The sequence below is a fragment of the Giraffa tippelskirchi genome, chromosome 6 (assembly GCF_054371585.1).
Source record: "Giraffa tippelskirchi isolate mGirTip1 chromosome 6, T2T-mGirTip1v1.2.pri, whole genome shotgun sequence".
NCBI lineage: Eukaryota > Metazoa > Chordata > Mammalia > Artiodactyla > Giraffidae > Giraffa > Giraffa tippelskirchi.
This window is the reverse complement of record NC_137280.1, coordinates 63,590,319-63,610,311: the sequence shown is the minus strand read 5'-3', so window position 1 is coordinate 63,610,311 and position 19,993 is coordinate 63,590,319. Positions and strand designations below refer to the sequence as shown.

General features: G+C 38.2%; 1 protein-coding gene across 10 annotated transcripts in view; it reads right to left on the bottom strand.

Annotated features, from left to right (window-relative positions):
- LOC145511219 (uncharacterized) overlaps positions 1 to 19,993 on the bottom strand; it is a 321,565-nt gene that overhangs the window by 44,466 nt on the left and 257,106 nt on the right. For 8 of the 10 annotated variants that reach the window (XR_014057667.1, XR_014057665.1, XR_014057650.1 and 5 more), the window contains one exon: positions 8,466 to 8,586. Coding sequence is in view for 1 of the 10 variants with exons in the window: in XM_081504081.1 (XP_081360207.1) it covers positions 8,474 to 8,586 (113 nt within the window). In the remaining 9 variants the exon portion in view is untranslated. Of the gene's footprint in view, positions 1 to 4,253; positions 4,302 to 8,465; positions 8,587 to 19,993 lie in introns of those variants that run through there. The other 2 variants (XR_014057646.1, XR_014057660.1) reach the window with 1 other exon arrangement.

Genomic DNA, 19,993 nt, shown 5'->3' with positions numbered 1-19,993 from the left:
TCTTGCCCAACTCTTTGCGACCCCACGGACTATACCTCACCAGGCTCCTCTGTCCATGGGATTTTCCAGGCCAGAATCCTGAAGTGGGTAATCATTCCCTTCTCCAGGGGATCTTCCAGAGCCAGGGATCGAACCTGGGTCTGTCACATTGCAGACAGATTCTTTACCATCTCAGCCACCAGGGAAGCCCAAAGAAGGAAACATTTGAGTAAAGATCTGAAGTAGGTGAGGGAGTGAACCAAAGGGATATCTAAAAGAACGGACAGGCCAGAACAACAGCCAAGTTCAGTGACCTTGACTACCATGGTTTCAAAGAAGAGCAGAGACCGGTGTGCCTGGTCTAGAGTGAACGAGAGTGAGCAAGGGTGGGGGGAGGGGAGGGGTTGAGGGGAGTAACAGGAGATGAGGCCACTGGGGTAATACAAAGCCAGGTTATGTAAGGCCATGTGAAGAGATAGTAAGAGTAAGAATCTTAGCAGTTGCTCTAAGAAGACAAGCCAGTGAAAAGTTATGAGCAAAGAAGTAGCATGAGCTGATTTTTTAAAAAAATTTATTCATCTAGTTAGTTATTTTTTTTGGTTGTGTTGGGTCTTCATTGCTGCACATGGGCTTTCTCTAGTTGCAGTGAGCAGGGCTATTATCTAATTGTGATGTGCAGGCTCTCATTGTAGTTCCTTCTTTGCTGCTGAGCACTGGCTCTAGAGAATGGGCTCAGTAGTTGTGACTCACAGGCTTAGCTGCTCCTAGGCCTGTGGAATCTTTCGAGACCAGGGATCCAACCAGTGTCCTCTGCATTGCAAGGAGGATTCTTAACCACTCAGCTAACAGGGAAGCCTGATTTGCTTTTTAATAGAATGACTCTATCTGCTGTGAATAGGGCCAGGGCAGAAGGAGAGACACCAGTGAGGTTATTGCCATAGTTCTGTTGAGAGGTGATGGTGCCATGAACCAGAATGATGAGGGAAGAAGTGGTGATGTGGTTGAACACTTAATGTACCTCAAAGGTAAGGTACATTAAAAAACTAATAAAACTTTCAGATAGATTGGATGTGAGAATGTAGATTCTTGTCCTGGGCAACTGGAAGGACAGAGTTAAATTTTAACACAGAGAAAATTCTAAGAGAGGTAGAGAAAGGAGCTCAGAAACACTGTTTGAAGAATGTTATCTGTATCATTTTTTTCTTGGGAAGGGGTGGTTTCTTTTTGCTTAAGATTTTATTTGTAATATTCATACATGTTAATAAACATAGTTGTAGTCCATTATAAACATTTATGAACATTTATGTTCACTGACCTACAGAAGGGATTAGCAAACTTCTTCTGTAAAGGCAACATATTTTTTTTTTTTAATTGGCTTTGAAGACCAGATGGTCTTTACTGCAATAACTCAACTCTGTTATAGCATGAAACAAGTTATTAGCAATATATAAAAGAATGAGATTGACTGTGTTCTAATAAGATATATTTGCAAAAACAGGCAGTGGGTCAGATTTGGCCCATGGGCTATAATTTGCTGAACCGCTTAATCTACAGTACCCTATTGAGTAACAGTACCACAATTTATTTATTCTGCTGTTGGTGAGCATTTGGGTTGTTTCAAGCTTGGGATTTTTACAAATGATGCTCCTAAGAAACTTCTTGAGAACGTCTTTTGGTGACCACATGCTGATATTTCTATCTGATATAAATATAAGAAGTGGAATTGCTGTGCCATAAGGCATATTAATTTTCAATTTTGATAACTCTAATAATTTAATTCTAGTGATTTAACTTAACTATAGTAATTTAACTTCCACCAATTGCCTATGAGAGCTTCTGTTTTTTTCACAGCTTTGCTATCAATTCAGTATTGTCAGTCTTTTAATTTTAGTACTCTGGTGAGCATTTAGTTGTACTTTGTTTTTATTTCAATCCATACCACATGATTACTAATGAGGATGAACACTTTCACGTGGTTTTTGGCCACAGAAGACTTTCATATGGGACTGGTTAAAGAATGGTGTACATATTCCTACTGGATTGTCTTTTTTCTCATTGTTTTGTAAAAGTTTCCTATAAATTCTGTGTATATGTTGCAATTACATTTACCCACATATTTACAATTTTCTGATATTCTTTATTCATTCTTGCATTTCTTAGCTTCCATGTGGCAAATATTTCATTGGTGTTGAATAACTCTTTTTAGTGTTTCATTAGAGCTGCTTTGCTGGTGATGAATTCCCTTAGTTTGTGTTTGTTTGAATATTTCTTAAATTCACATTAATTCTTGAAGGGATTTTTTTTTCTGTGTTAACATTTTAGATTGTCTCTCATTTTCTTTCAGCACTTTAAAGATACCATTCCCTTGTTTTCTGCTTTCTATAGTTTCTATTGATAAATCAGCTATCTGTCTTATTGTTACTCTTCAGAAGATAATATGCCTTCCCCACTTCCCTTTTTTCCTTAAGATTTTTATCTTTGTTCTTAGTTTTAGCAGTTTTTATGATATTTTTCAGTATAGTTTTCTTTATATTCTTCCTTTATGATGTTTATAGGACTTCTGGAATTGATGGCTCAATTTCTTTACTATTTTTTGGAAATTTGTATTGCTTTTTGCCTTTTTTCCCCTTTCTCCTCTCCTTCTGGGTTTCCAATCATATGCATGTTAGACTTCCTTATTGGACTCATATGTTTGTTACACATTTTTCTGTATTTTCATTCTTTTGTCTTTATATGCTTTATTCTGGATATTTGTTGTTTTTCTTGATATTATATCTTACCACTTTGTATGTGTACAAATGTGTATTTTTTAAGCTTTGTAAATATTTTGCCCATTTTCTTTTTCTCAGCAGTAAGTCAGTTGGAACTATATAAGCTGTCATTCAGGAAGAATGATTTCTGACTCTTCCTTCTTTTTTTCCCCCACAAATTATTTTAATTGTGCAACTGCAGTTTTTGGTCTTGCTTTTTTAGTTTCCTTATCATCTTTTACAACACTTAACTGTATTTTCAGCTTATCCTAATATTGTTTCTCTCAGTTTATGTTACCTTATTATGATGATATGCTTCTGTTTCCAAGAGGCACTATTTCTTTATTCGTTTTTTTTTTTTTAATAAATTTATTTATTTTAGTTGGGGGCTAATTACTTTACAATATTGTAGTGGTTTTTGCCATACATTGACATGAATCAGCCATGGGTTTACATGTGTTCCCCATCCTGAACCCCCCTCCCACCTCCCTCCCCATCCCATCCCTCTGGGTCATCCCATTGACCCAGCCCTGAGCATTTGTCTCATGCATCGAACATGGAATGGTGTTCTGTTTCACATATGATAATATACATGTTTCAATGCTATTGTCCCAGAACGTCCCACCCTCACCTTCTCCCTCAGAGTCCGTAAGACTGTTCTATGTATTTCTTTATTCTTATATCAACTTGTTTATAAACTTGTGATAAGCTTTCCATTCTTCTGAGTCTTCCAGACAAAGTTCCCTTTTCTTTATCCTGTAATTTTCCAAAAAGTTATTAAAACTGGTCTTTCTGTTTATTTGTTATTTAAGGAGAAAATCTTTCCAAATGTGTTGACAAAATTAGTAGATCACTATTACTCCGTTTCCTTTTAGCTGCAGGTCTTGTCAAGTATTAGACTGAGACCTATACCTGAATGGCAGCTTGATATGGACAACTTTTAGGCAATTCTTCATAGGCTTTCCTTGAGTAGATTTTAATTAGACTAAAAGATAATTTTTTGAACATATAAAAATATAGTATAAGATACATTATACATCCTAGTATATGTACTCCATCATATTCTTCCTATTTTACCTTACTTTTCCTACTCATAATGCCACTTAGAAATATTATACTACCTGCATGCAGCAATACAGACTGTTTAAGAGTATGTTTAAGGTAGTCCAACTTTGACTATTCTATCAACATTTGTAAATGTCATATTCTTTATTTGTAAAGTAGCGATACTAAAGAATTGTTCTTATAAGACTATTACTTGAAATGATGCATGTAAACTTAATAGCATAATTGCTGGCACATAGAATTAAGTAGACATTACCCATTATTTGTAGACATAACAAGTAGTACCAATATTTTGGCTATTAAGTTGCTGTCTCCTTCTTCCTGCTCTGACCTTAACCTGGATAGAAATGATTTGATGAACTTGTTGGTGTCCAGGGAGCAGACTATTTGTAGTCTCAAGGCACTATCCATGCATTAAAGAAACTGATACCAAGTTTTCTGACAAGTACAGTTTCCTACCTTTGTTAAGGATGGACAATGGAAGAAGCAGAAAGCAGTCTAGAATGCCTGTAGGTGTCAAGCATCACAAAAATGAGTGCATTAGGCAAAGGCAATTAAAAGGGACTGGTAGGGACTGTGGAAAATCTGAAAGCACCTGCCTAGCATTTTACAGGCATCCATACTTCAGTTCCAGTTAGTGATACTCCCTGGAAATGTGTGATGAATGATTTTACCATGAGGTAGCCATCGGTATTTGTAAGTGAAGTTGTATTTTATATTTATGTAAATTCATTTTTTAAAAGACCCAGGATATCAGATAATCTGTATGGGCTACCTAGGATGTATATGGCTTATGGTATGCTGTTTTGTGACTTCTAACCTACAAGATAAAGCCCACCACTTTGTCAATAGGATCCCATGACCTAGCTCCAGAAATCCTCTTCAAAGTTATCTTCCACCTCTTCTGATTTTAACTTTGCTATCTGGTAATACCAAAATGCTCCCAGGAATCCTCTGACTGCCTTCTAAACTCTAGGCTTCCCTAAGTGGCCCTATTATAACTTTAATACCATTCTGGGCATATAGCCATCATAGACCTTGCAGCACAATTTTTAAGCATCTGTTTCCATCATCCTCATTCACCCAAAAACTTCTTGAGGCTGAAGACCATGTTATGTCCACCTCTCTTCCCAATGCCTAGCACAGTGCTGGACACATAGTAGGCCCTCAGGTAACATTTGTTAAATTGGATTGAATTTTTTTAGAAAGGAACATGGTAAGTGATATGATCATTCTTTGCAGAAGTTAAAATGTGATACAGAGGGCATGAGTGCAGAACACATATTATTCATCATTTTCTTTACTCATCATTTTTGGGTCTGAAGAACCAAAGACCTGGAAGATCTCTAAGGTAAAATATACTTGAGAAATTTCCAATAGTCTGATTTCCCTATATTACAACATCCAAATATCAAAGGTAAAATTAGTATAAGTAATAGTGACTATAGCTATTATATATTTATGAGGCTATAACACCATTTTTTGCTAAGTAGCTTAAAGGAACCATGCTTTCTTCAATCTTTATGCCATCCATAAGAGGCATATACTCTCATTCTTCCCATTTACCAGATGAAGACATAGAGACTTAAGAGAGAATGTCCATGGTATTACAACTAGAAATCGGTGGATCCAGTATCCACACCCATGGCTAATTCCCCTTCACTTCTTGATACTTCTCACCAGTGTCAAGTGACATCAGTGACCTATGGATGATTTTCTTTTTCCTAAAGACATAAACTTCAGAAGGAATCTACCCTCCTTTGTGACCTTATCATGACAATTTTGAAGAGGTAAAGAATCAGAACAGGATCAGAGGCACCCTGGATAAAAATGACTGCATTTCCTTGCTTTGATTGCATACCTAAGCATTCTTTTTGGTATCAGTTCAGTTCAGTCGCTCAGTCATGTCCGACTCTCTGCAACCCCGTGAATTGCAGCATGCCAGGCCTCTCTGTCCATCACCAACTCCCGGAGTCTACCCAAACCCATGTTCATCAAGTCGGTGATGCCATCCAACCATCTCATCCTCTGTCGTCCCCTTCTCCTCCCGCCCCCAATCCTACCCAGAATTAGGGTCTTTTCCAATGAGTCAACCCTTAACACGAGGTGGCCAAAGTATTGGAGTTTCAGCTTCAACATCAGACCTTCCAATGAACACCCAGGACTGATCTCTTTTAGGATGGATTGATTGGATCTCCTTGCAGTCCAAGGGACTCTCAAGAGTCTTCTCCAACACCACAGTTCGAAAGCGTCAATTCTGCGGCGCTCAGCTTTCTTCACCATCCAACTCTCACATCCATACATGACCACTGGAAAAACCATAGCCTTGACTAGACGGACTTTTGTTGGCAAAGTAATGTCTCTGCTTTTAAATATGCTATCTAGGTTGGCCATAACCTTCCTTCCAAGGAGTAAGCATCTTTTAATTTCATGGCTGCAGTCACCATCTTTTTGGTATACAGATCCTTAACAAAAAAGAGGCACTCTAACTAATAGGGAGGTTTCTGAGAAATCACCTCTCCCTGCCTGTGACTAGAAGACAAAGCCAGGACTCTGGAGTCATGTATTCTTGAGTTCAAATCTCTACCCTGTTCCTTTATGGACTGATTACAATCTTTCAGGCTTATTTTCCTATATATAAAGTAGAATTCATAAAGCTCTGCTGGACTCACAGGTTTGTTATGAAAATCGAGTAAAAACAGCAGGGGAAAGTGCTTTTGAAACTGTAGAGCACCAGGCACGCAGGAAAACTGGCTATTGTTTTGCAGAAATGACAGCCCCAAGTTGTTTTATGAGAAATTTGGAAAATGAAGACAGGGAATAGGTACACATTGTGTATCGTGGTCCTGCTTTGATACAGTTCAGAGGTTTAAGTAGCCAGCAAATCAATGGAAATCAGGCTATTAACACTGGACAAATACAACATATTAATATAGACCTTTACTTTGCCAGAGACCTATAATTACACCTTATAATAAGCAATATATATTTTGCAGCATTTTAATGAAATGCATATCCATAAGCAATGAAAACTGAGAAGGAAATAGCAAAAAAGATACTGGAAGGGAAAGCATACCTTTATGGGGATAGGGGAAAGAAATTCACTATGCTTTTTATTAATACTTATGTAGCACTGGCCCGGAGAAGGCAATGGCAACCCACTCCAGTACTCTTGCCTGGAAAAATCCCATGGGCAGAAGAGCCTGGTAGGCTGCAGTCCATGGGGTCGCTAGGAGTTGGACACGACTGAGCGACTTCATTTTCACTTTTCACTTTCATGCATTGGAGAAGGAAATGGCAACCCACTCCAGTATTCTTGCCTGGAGAATCCCAGGGACGGGGGAGCCTGGTGGGTTGCCATCTATGGGGTCGCACAGAGTCAGACACGACTGAAGTGACTTAGCAGCAGCAGCACTTGCCCAAACTCATCTTTATAAGAACTCCAGCCAGGTAGACATGATTCTATCATACTTCTATCTATGCAATAGAGAGGAAATTTCCACTCAACTGACAGGTGATCCTAAGAAAACAAGACTGGGTTCCCTTTCCATCCTGAGGCACTATGCGTACCAAGCCCAGATTTTCTGATTTAAAGCTATCCTTTGTATGAAAAGCTGTTCTACAATATAAAACCAATCTTTCCCACCTCCCGCCCCCTGCACAATCATTTTACCAGGAAATAAACAACTCACTTGTTATCAATTTATCATATATTGACACTGAGAGAGTGCCCTGGGACTGAGGGACTCTGTGCTACAGAATTAACAGATGTGCTTTCAGTAGCATTTAATAGTGCAAAGAGCCTGTCTCACCAAAAACCCTCTCATTAACTATTAATTAAATAACTAGTAGATGCCTCACTGCAATAAAGAAACCAGTAGCTAAGTGAGAGAGGCACTCTAGTAGATGAGAACATGTGCTCATTAAGAAGGAGAAAGACAATTTGTAACATTTAAAATGAGAATCATAATGATAATAATAATATTTATTGAGTATTTACTCTAAATCAGGCATCATACTAAGCACTTTCATAGACTATTTAACTCTCAGAACAACCGGTGATGCAAGCAGTATTATTATTTCAATTTTACAGATGAGAAAGCTGAGTCAGAGAAAGGTTAAGTAAAAACCTCACAGCTTCAAAGCAGAAAACCTACAAAGTCTAATTTAAGGTGATCAGTCATTCTTTTTTTATTTTTCTGCTTTGATTTTCTTTCTTTCTTTTTTGATCATCAAAGGTTATAATTGTATGATATTGAGAAGTACAGAACAAAATACAATTAAGAGAGGACAATTGCTCTACAATATTGTGTTGGCCTCTGCCACACATCAACATGAATCACCACAGGTATACATATATCCCACCCTCCTGAACCCATCTCCAACCCCATCCCAGCCCTCTAGATTGTCACAGAACACTGGGTTGAGCTTCCTGTTTTCAAATAATCCCTGGTGCTATTGGCCTTTTCCTCGGCATAGAGACAGAAAATTTAAAAAATAATCATCCTTAGCTTGTAAGAGCTACTTTCTCTTTTCCTTTATTTGCCTACCTTATTCTACTTTATAGGTTACAAGCTCACCTTTCTACTCACTGATCACCTTCTACTTCCTGGGACATGAATTCACCTTCGCTTTATTGATCTAGTTCTACTTCCTGCATCAGAAGCTCACCTTTCCACTCACTGACTTTGTTGTACTTCCTGGATCATTAGCGTGCATCTCTTCACTGACTTGTATTTGCTTTTTGGTTCTCCTGACTGGAATGTAGACATTCTACAGGTTCCCATTGAACCTGGGAAACAAAGAAGCAAAAATAAGAACTATTACCTCCATAGTTCTTGCTTTATAAGCATTATCAATAATGAAAGAGACCTCTATTTGAAATCTCTTTGTCTTCAAAGTAGTGAAATATTAGAGAACTTAACATTTAGTCTGAGGCCACAAAGGGTCTTTAAAGACTCATTCTCTGAACATAAGAAATGTGTTTTACAGCTATGAATTCAGACCCTGTCTGAATGTTGTCACAATGAGAGTAATTATGCCTAGAAACAGTGAATCTGGAATACCACTCAACTTTTTTAATGGAGATGTCTATGTATGAGTCCTCTTCCTTTTAACCACATACATATATGCATACATAAACATCATGGGGATCAGGTCAACATAAAAAACTATAAGCTATTAAAGAACATTCCTAACCACTCACTACTGGGTAGGTAACTGAGACTTGAGATCAAAGAAACCTAGGCTAGGCTCTGTCACCACCAACTCAGATTATGGAGCCTTAAAACTTCCCCCATCCATAAACAAGAAAAAAGCACAAACCTCTCAGCATATCTCCAAGTATAACAAATAAGAATAGTTAGCCTTTATTAAGATTTACCAGGTGCTAGGCACTATGCTAAGCTTTTAATAGACATCATCTGAGGCCTCACATTGGCAGTCTATGACATATTTTTCTGTGTATTTGCATTTTTTTTAACTGATGGATGTTTTAGTATTTTGAATCAGTTGTCTTTATTTAAAGCTTAGGAAATTTCACCATTTTCTCTATTTATGGCTATTCTTTTTTAAACAGTGGCAAACCTGAATAGCAAATGCCTACTTCAGGTTGTACATGCACTCTCCAATTTGCTTCAGGCCCTACCCTGCCCTGTTGCCTGGCATTCAGCCCATTCTCCTATGTGTACAGTCTCCTTGTCTCCTGCAGACTCTTTTTTTGTTTTTCTTTTGACATCTACTTTATGCACAGATAAGTAGCTTACATAACTATATCTCTTTTCAGAGATAGGTTGAAGTGTGTGCTTTCTTGAACAACAGTTCAAGCAACACACTGAAATTTCATTAAATCAGAGTAAGAAGAAGAGAAGAGAAGAGGTTTTTTGAATATTTGGTCAATTTCAGACTTTTTGAAAAAATTTTAAACTTTTTACTTTATATTGGGGTATAGCTGATTTGGAGAAGGAACTGGCAACCCACTCCAGTATTCTTGCCTGGAGAATCCCTGGGACGGCGGAGCCTGGTGGGCTGCCGTCTATGGAGTTGCACAGAGTCGGACACGACTGAAGCGACTTAGCAGCAGCAGCAGCAGCAGAAGCATAGCTGATGAACAATGTTGTGATATTAACAATGTTGTGAAGGGACTCAGCCATACATATACATATATCCATTCTTCCCCTAACTCCCCTCCCATCCAGGCTGCCACATAACATTGAGCAGAGTTCCATGTGCTATACAGTAGGTCCTTGTTGGTTATCCATTTTAAATATAACAGTGTGTACATGTCCATCCCAAACTCCTTAACTATCCCTTCCTGTAGGCAAAAATAAGTTAGTTCTCTAAGTCTGTGAGTCTCTGTTTTGTAAATAAGTTCATTTGTATTATTTCTTTTTAGATTTCACATACAAGGGATGTCATGCAATATTTTGTATTCTCAGTCCCCTGTAGGCTTTTGAACTTGCCATACCTATGTCACATCTTAATCCTTAAAAAACCTTTACGAGGTAAGTATTGCCTTTTCATGAGAACAATTTTACTTGCATAAAATTGATTTTTAAATAATGTTGTCCAATACATACTAGTTAACTTTCTTCTTCACTTTTTATCCACAAAATTTGGTTGGACTCTAGTGTAGAAGGAAAGGCTTATTCTTAAAATTTTAATTAAATACAGCTAAAAATAGAGGCCCTTTGGTGAAGCTTTTATTCAAAGAACCACAAATGCTCTTCAGGGGGAATTCAAATGCAAAAATAAATCCACCAATGTCCACTTTTGCTGTTAAAGGTAGATGAGCCACATCATCACCTCATTTCAACCAAAGAGCCTATTAAAGTTAAAATGTTTTTAGAATTTGATTATATATTTGAACTGGAACTTGAATGTGGCATAACCATTGAATGTTTAAAGCAAAAAAGGTTGAGGGAACCAATTTAGGAGGTGGGTTATAAATTATGCATGGGCCTTTTGAGAAAGGTCAGCATTTTTGTTTAATTCCACCAGGACCTCCTGAGAAGTGCAATACAGCTACTCTAGATGCTTCCTCCTCAGGATGCCTGTTCTTTATAGGCATCCCTGTCTCCATGGTAATAGGTTAGTGCTCATCCCCCATCCCGACCCTGACCTCCATGTCCACAGCCTTCGAACCTCAGCAGGAGGAAGAGCCCTCTGGGGTGCCATGCACTGCAGCTCCAGGACATAAATAACTCCATGGGTGGTTGCCATGGCAGTTCTTCATCCACGATATAATTACCCCAAGGTGCACTGGTGATGCACTTATGTGCATCGAATCAAGAACAGTCACTTTTCAATAAATCACTCTAGCCAGGTGGTCGCCAAAGCTAGTGTTGTGAGAAGCTTGGGTTACAAGGCAACCAAGGCCATAATTCATCATTAGAAACTACGGCAGACCTGGAATCCATCCCGGGCATGAAGGAACTCTCCAGTTTTATAAAAGAGAGCCACATGGTTCCATGAAAAGAATACCAGGAAAATTCAGATTTCATCCAAGCAAACCTAAAGATGGTGCCTTTCTTCTTTTACTGAGCCATTGTGGGGACTTGTTCAAATCGCTTTACCTATCTGAATATAGATTTGCTCATTTGTAAAATTCAAGTAATAATATATACCTTATAAAATTGTGAATTTATATGTGAATAGTGCCCAACATACAATGACAATTATTTAGTATTATTTTTATAACGGGAGAGAGGTTCATAAGTTTTGGAATAGAAAATAGTCATCAAATAATTAAAAGACAAGATCTTCCAAATCAAAGAACCCATTCATCTCCCTTCATTTTATTTTAGCTTTGCTGGTAATATTCATGCATGTGTTTAATTTCATGTTTCATCCAATCTGCCCTCATTACACCTTCTTGTAGCAGGTTCTTTTACATGGATGCAAATATGCTTTTACAAGTTCATTTGGCTTGCCTGAAAGTTTTAACATTTTCATTTTGTCAAATTTTCCCTGATCTTGCAGGATTCAGAATTGGAAAAATTTATGGTTATAACTCACTGTTTTACAAGAAGTTTCTTTTATAACCAGTCTTCTCCTCATTGTCCAAAGTTTCACAACTTTCTCTATACTCCAAGAATGGAAATTTTTATCAAGTAAATTCCTTCATATTCCAAAGGATAATGTGGTTAAAGAGAAGACTTAGGGTTGAACGAGCAAGCATTTCTATGTCTGGTTTCCAGTTATAGACTTCCCAGTTTTCCTTTGGAAATGAAATTTCTTTGTGTAAGTAACCTAAGAAAGACAGGCTTTTCTTTAACATGAAAACTATCTTCCTGGTAGTGAGTAACTTTACAAGCCCTTGTTTGTTCTGATTTTTATTTTAAAAATTAAATAATTTTTTAGGGCAGTGAAACTACCCTGGATGAGACTATAATGATGGATACATCTCAATAAGCATTTGTCAAAGCCCATAGAATATACTACATATAGAGTGAACCCTGAAGTAAACCATGGACTTCAGGTGATAATGATGTATGACTATAGATTCATCAATTGTTACAAAGGTTATCACTCTGCTGGGGGATGTTGACAACAAAGAGCCTTGTTCAGGGGTCAGGGCAGAAGATATATGGGAAATCTTTATACTTTATGCTCATTTGCTCGTCCACCTAAAACTGCTCAAAAAAATAAAATCTACTGAAAAGTAGATTAGAATGAAGAAGTGAAGTGAAGTGAAGTCGCTTAGTCGTGTCCGACTCTTTGTGACCCCGTGGACTGTAGCCTACCAGGTTCCTCCATCCATGGGATTCTCCAGGCAAGAATACTGGAGTGGGTTGCCATTTCCTTCTCTAGGGGATCTTCCCGACCCAGGGATCAAACCTGGGACTCCCGCATTGCAGGCAGGTGCTTTAACCTCTGAGCCATCAGGTAAGCCCAAAAAATAAAATCCACTGAAAAAATAGATTAGAATAGTTGACATAAAAACATCTTTCTTGCAGATACATAAGGTGTAAGTTCTGAGTTCTATTGTAGCCATTTTTTTTTCTTTTTGCTTTACTGATAACTCTGTTCCTAGCTTCCATGCAAAAATCTGGCTGCTATGACTGTGTGTGTATGTGTGTGCATGTGTGTGTGTGTGTATGTTTTAAAGTATTTCAATTTAAGAACTATGTGATTATGATTTTGTCATCAAATAATTAGTTAATTTGGATGCTTCTAATTGGAATTTGGGAGCCTCCATGGGGGCTGAGTGGTAAAGAATCTGCCTGCAATACAGGAGACACGGGTTTGATCCCTGGGTCAGGAAGATCCGTTGGAGAAGGAAATGGCAACCCATTCCAGTATTCCTGCCTGGAGAATTCCATGAACAGAAGAGCCTGGCAGGCTACAGTCCATGGGGTCACAAAAGAGTCAGACACAACTTAGCAACTAAACAACAATGATGGGACTTTGATGCACAGTTTGCAATTCTTAGTTGAGATTATAAAGGTATGAGAAAGGGAAGTGTTAAAAGTTATTTCAAAAACTTTCCAAAATTTAAAAAAAATTCTTTATCATCACTCCTTTGAATATAAACACATCAATTACAGGCAATTCATAGCCATTTTAAGAATCTCTTTATGAGCATCATTTGTTAGTTGCCACATTTAATTACAGTATATTGTGTCAAATAATAAACTTGGTTGTTCTTATATAAATCACATGGTAGGGTATGACTTTCCCTCACATTCTTCTGAATTAGCAAAGTTTAACTATATATGACTTTTTCCTAGTAGCTTTGAAATTTTGATTCAAAAAGAATTTAGCAGTAGAGATTTCTTCCTTTTTTTCATGCATTTATGGTGGTGGTGGTGTAGTTGCTAAGTCATGTCTAATTCTTGCAATCCCATGGACTGTAGCCACTAGGCTCCTCTGTCCATGGGATTTCCTGGGCAAGAATACTGGAGTAGATTGCCATTTCCTTCTCCAAGGGGTCTTCCCAACCCAGGGATCAAACCCATGTGCACTTATACACGATCCAAAAATCACATGCAACATAGATGCACAGTACATATTTATAAACTGTTCGATAAATTCTATGTAAATTTTATAATCTCTTTTGATATCTTATCTAACCCAGGTTTTCTCAGTCTTGGCACTGTTGACATTTGGGGCTGGATAATTCTTTGCTGTGGGAAGCTGATGCGCATTGTAGAATATTTAGCAGCATCCTGGATCCCTCCACACTGAAAGCCAGTTGTACACTCCACAATTGCAACAACCAAAAATGTCTCCAGACATTGCCAAATGTTTTCTGGGGGGAAATATCCCCAGTCAGGAACCACTGGGCTCACCGATAATTGGGATCACAAAGTTCTCCTTTAGGAAACGTGTATATACATATGATTTTTCATTGTGCTTGGCCTAACAAGTTAGCTCAGCTCTTTAGAACACTGTACCGAGTTCAAGGTCAGAAGATTGATCATGAGGTTTAATGCATTCATTCAACAAGCTTTTATTGATTGGCCTACAATTACACTGCACTGTGCAAGGTGCTGAGAGGAATGCCACAAAAACATGGAAAACAACCAGCGCCCTGCAAAAGCTTATGATCCTGCACAGTGAGTGAGAAAAAGTCAAAATGAGTGGTGGATTCAAGGGACACCAGGGGTTGAGAAAAGCTATGCCTGAACCTAGTACTGAAGAATAGAAAAGAATGTGGTTAGACAGAGAGGGGAAAGGGTTGATTCCTCCTCTAAAGGAGAAATAACAAGGAAAATTATTTATCATAAAAGGTTAACATGTACTAGGCACTGTGCTAAGTACTGATTATATCATATTTTCTGTATATGATGTATATAACAGAAGCTAAGTTCTGGCTCTAAAGTCACCAGCCTTTGCTTTAAATCCCCACTTAAGACTTGAGAAAACACTATTTAAAAATTAACTTTTTTGTGCATAAATTGGGAATAGTGATATAGTATGGTTTTTTGAAGCCTAAAAGAGGTGATACATGAAAACCAACTTAATATAGTATCTACACTAATAATAAGTGAATATTTTTATTCTTATTATTATTAAATAGTGATTTACTTAGCTATTTAAACCCAGGCCTGTCTGTGTTCAGAACTGTGCATTCTACAATTCACCATGTTCCCATGGTGAATATAGGCCTTGTTCTGAGAGCAACAGAAGCTCCAAGTCCTGCCTGGAGAAGACAGTGGACTATATAACAAGAGGTTTGGTCTATTCACAAACAACAAGGAATATAAATGACTCTGAGCATTGCTCAAATGACTTCCCAAGAAAAGCCACTGTAGTGGTGGTAATAAAAAAAAAAAAATAAGCTGGAGGAAATGTGGTATTACATGGAAGAAAGATGGTGGGAAAAGTGTAAGCAGAGGCCAAATCATACAAACTCTTCTGGATGATGATAAGGAGTTTGAATTTATCCTGAAACCAATGGGAAGTCACTGAAAGATTTCAAGCAGAGAGATATCGGAACCAAGTGTGTCCTCTGAAAAGAGAGTCCTGGCCATTTGAAGAATGGAGAATGGATTGACATATGACAAACAAACAAACAAAAAACAAAAACAAAAAAATGGGAACTGAGGCTACTGAGGAGACTAAGTGATACATAATGGTAGTTTGGACTTTGTAACAGAAAGGTAAGAGAAGTAAAAGGATTTAAAGATGTCTTTTGCTGATGAAATTGATAGAATATTCTTTAGCTAGTAAGTGGCAAAGCCCAGTCATTTGATTCCAAATGTAATACATTTTAACATACATTATAGTTACATTCTTATTTAACCTAGCTACCTATAAGCCACCAAATACTGAGATAGCAAAAATAACTCTATGTATAAGTCAACATTGCCCTTCAAGAAATAGGAAACAACTCAACTTTATAATCTTTGGATTTTTTTGTTGTTGTTGTTGAAAACAGTAAACATCTGTGGAAAGAATAAAATGAATGATATTGGGTGAGCAATGTCATCTCTACATGACACACAGAAAACATGACTTGCCTGGAACATGGTATTTACTTCAATGGAGCCCATTAGCATCTAGCATTTGCCAGATTATCTGTCTCTTCCGGGACAAATTTGAATTAAGTGTGTATTTTTTTTTTTTATAAATTTATTTATTTTAGTTGGGGGCTAATTACTTTACAATATTGTAATAGTTTTTGCCATACATTGACATGAATCAGCCATGGGTTTACATGTCTTCCCCTTCCTGGACTCCCACCCACCTCCCTCCCCATCCCATCCCTCTGGGTCATCCCATTGCCCCGGCCCTGAGCCCTTGTCAGGTGTGTATTTTTTAAATCCAGAGATGCTTTTGGTTTGATATCTAGTATACAATCATCTTAGAATAAAATGGCATTTGTGGATGTCTTTCTATGAGCACACCTTTGATTAACTTTTCATGCACTTACTGATTTATTCAACAAATGTGTTTTAAGCTAGTACTTATTACCATTTGATGCTGGTAATAAAATGAAAATAAGATAGATTATCTCCACTCTTAACCAGTTTGTATTTGAGAGAGATAAGACAAGTAAACAAGTAATGTCAACAAAGTCAACAACTGGTTGGATGGAGTAAGTACAGGATACTAGTGGAAGGGGAGGGTAACTAGTCCTCTCCTGGAGGAGCTGACATTGACATGGAAATCTGAAGATAACTGGGACCAGCCTAGAAAAGGGTTAGTGGGAGGGAGACTGCTTTGAGGGCAGTCAGAGTATAAGCAAAGGTCCAGAAATGAAAGAGAAAATGACATATTCACGGAAAAGCAAATATTTCAGAATGGTTGGCAAGGAAGAGTTTAGGAGTGATGAACCCCTTGAGGGAAAAGTCATGAAAGAATTTATAGTCCATGTTAAATTGACTGAATTCATTCAAATAGCAAAAAGGAATTATGTGAGGATTTTTCAGCAGGAAAGTGACATGATCAAGTATAAAATTTAGAAAGACCTCCTTGACTACATACAGGATGGAAAATGCATGGGTGGGGATGAAGCGATCAAGTTAAAAAACAAGCACGTCAGTTGGAAGTCTTGTGTGTTAATTATAGACAAGAAATTATGCATTCTAGGAAAACTGAGTGGATAAGAAGAGAAGTAGGCAAATTTTAAAGAGACTATTTAGTGATAAGACAGGCAGGTCTTGAAGATTGATTGAATATGGTAGATGAGTGTTGGAAAGTATCAAAGATGATACCCAGCTTTCTGACAGGAGTTAGGAAATACAGGAGAAATGTTTCAGTTATGTTCAGTCGCTCAGTCGTGTCCGACTCTTTGTGACCCCATGAACCACAGCACACCAGGCCTCCCTGTCCATCACCAACTCCCAGAGTCCACCCAAACCCATGTCCATTGAGTCGGTGATGCCATCCAACCATCTCATCCTCTGTCATCCCCTTCTCCTCCTGCCTTCAATCTTGCCCAGCATCAGGGTCTTTTCCAATGAGTCAGCTCTTCGCATCAGGTGGCCACAGTATTGGAGTTTCAGCTTCAACATCAGTCCTTCCAATGAACACCCAGGACTGATCTCCTTTAGGATGGACTGGTTGGATCTCCTTGCAGTCCAAGGGACTCTCAAGAGTCTTCTCCAACACCACAGTTCAAAAGCATCAGTTCTTTGGCACTCAGCTTTCTTTATAGTCCAACTCTCACATCCATACATGACTACTGGAAAAACCATAGCCTTGACTAGATGGACCTTTGTTGACAAAGTAATGTGTCTGCCTTTTAATATGCTGTCTAGGTTGGTCATAACTCTCCTCCCAAGGAGTAAGCGTCTTTTAATTTCATGGCTGCAATCACCATCTGCAGTGATTTTGGAGCCCAGAAAAATAAAGTCTGCCACCGTTTCCACTGTTTCCCCATTTGTTTGCCATGAAGTGAAGGGACTGGATGCCATGATTTTAGTTTTCTGAATATTGAGCTTTAAGACAACTTTTTCACTCTCCTCTTTCACTTTCATCAAGAGGCTCTTTAGTTCTTCTTCACTTTCTGCCATAAGGGTGGTGTCATCTGCATATCTGAGCTTATTGATATTTCTCCCTGCAATCTTGATTCCAGCTTGTGCTTCTTCCAGCCCAGCATTTCTCATGATGTACTCTGCATATAAGTTAAATAAGCAGGGCGACAATATACAGCGTTGACATACTCCTTTTCCTATTTGGAACCATTCTGTTGTTCCATGTCCAGTTCTAACTGTTGCTTCCTGACCTGCATACAGGTTTCTCAGGAGGAAGGTCAGGTGGCCTGATATTCCTGTCTCTTTAAGAATTTTCCACAGTTTATTGTGATCCACACATTCAGAGGCTTTGGCAGGATATGGTAATAAGTTGTACCCTGGACATGTTAAGTTCTATCTGTCTGTAGGTCACTTAAGTAGTGATGGACACCAGGTAACTGAATTCACTGTATTCACAGGAGAGCTCTGTGACAACTCAGAGGTCTTGTTGGCATCAGCATGTAGTGCAGCAAGAATTTGATTGAATATTGTCCATGAACAGAAGAGTCAGAGAACTGTGCCAATATTGTGCAAGTAAGCCCTTCACAGCTACCCTGAGGCAGTTATAATTCCCCTCTGTAATCAATGATACAGCAAGCAAATAGTTTTCTGAGGGTCACTCCAATGACCTTGTTGCATTAATCTATTATTAGGCTTCCACTGATTACTATGATTCCAATCTGCAGCCAATATGCCAATCAATATCTACATATTGAATGCCCCATATATGCTCAGCACACTGACTATCTGAATTTTCTTTAGAGTTTTAGATGTGGTAGGCTAAAAATAAAAGACAGGACCCTAGACAAGGTGATTGGGCAATGAAGAGAGTTGCAGAGAAAATTGTAGTTTTAGGCACAGAAAACAGCAAGGGTTAATTTGTAAACATCAAAATCAATGTGCAAACCCAAAGACCAAAGGAGTTTCAGAAATCAAGAGATAATGCCAAGGGTGAACAGATAAGTAGAACAGGACAGTACAGGTGCAAAGCCAGGAGGAGAGCATGGGGGGCCCAAGGTAATTACAGTGCTTAAGCATCCATATATTGACTTCATTATTTATCAAGGACATGATCCTTGGATGGGTCAACCTGCTTACAAGTATTGAGTTGTGATAGATAGTAAATACCTACACTGGCTTGATTCTGTCATGATTCTAGACCTATTCTGAACATTTTTTATTAAGGCAGTATTTCCACTTACAATAGTTCCCCCATTGTCTACATCTTTTAGATAGAGACTCCTGAAATGATTACAATTAGGTCTCATTTAATGAACGCTTATTCTATGTCCATGAATGTGCATTTTGCATACTGTGTCCCATTTGATCTTCACAATATCTAACTGAAGAAACTGAATTCCTCTTGTCACTGGGAAGAAAACAAAAGCTCTGAAGATATGCCGTAAAACTGTTTATTCTGGCTTTGCTTTTCTCTATTTTTTCCTCCAGAAACTTGCTCCAATTCACGCTCTTGTTCCAGTCACCCTGGCCTTCTCCCAGTTTACCAAAGTCACCATTCTTCAGACCCCAGGATATTTGCACATACCATTTCCTCAATTGGACATTCTCTCTCTTTCGCTTTGCTATCTCTTTTAGATCTCAACTAAAGGATAGCTTTTTAGACAAGCTTTCCCTGCCCTCCCTGTACCAGTCAGTACCCTTAGTTATGCTTCATAGAACCACATTCTTTTACTGTCAAGCCCTGAGCTCAGAATATAGTTACACCTTTATTAGAAGGATTAGGGCTTCCTAGGTGGCTCAGTGGGTAAAGAATATGCCTGCAATGCAAGAGAGGCAGGCAGACGGAGGTTCAATCTCTAGGTCAGAAAGATTCCCTGGAGGAGGGCATGGCAGCCCACTCTAGTATTCTTGCCTGGAGAATCCCCATGGACAGAAGAGCCTGGGGGCTATAGTTCATAGGGTCACAAAGAGTTGGACACGACTAAAGCACCTGAGCACACACACACGCAGCAGGATTAGTTGTTTAAGATTTTTCACCCTAAATGACTGTAAGCACAATAATAGGACTTATTATGTATTTTTTTGCTCACTATTATATCCCTGATATCAAGGTTATACAGTTTTATATATGTAGTTTTATACATATATATAACTTTATTAACAAAGTTAATATATATGCATATATATGTATAAAACTTTATTAACTTTGCCAACAAAGATCCATCTAGTCAAGGCTATGGTTTTTCCAGTAGTCATGTATGGATGTGAGAGTTG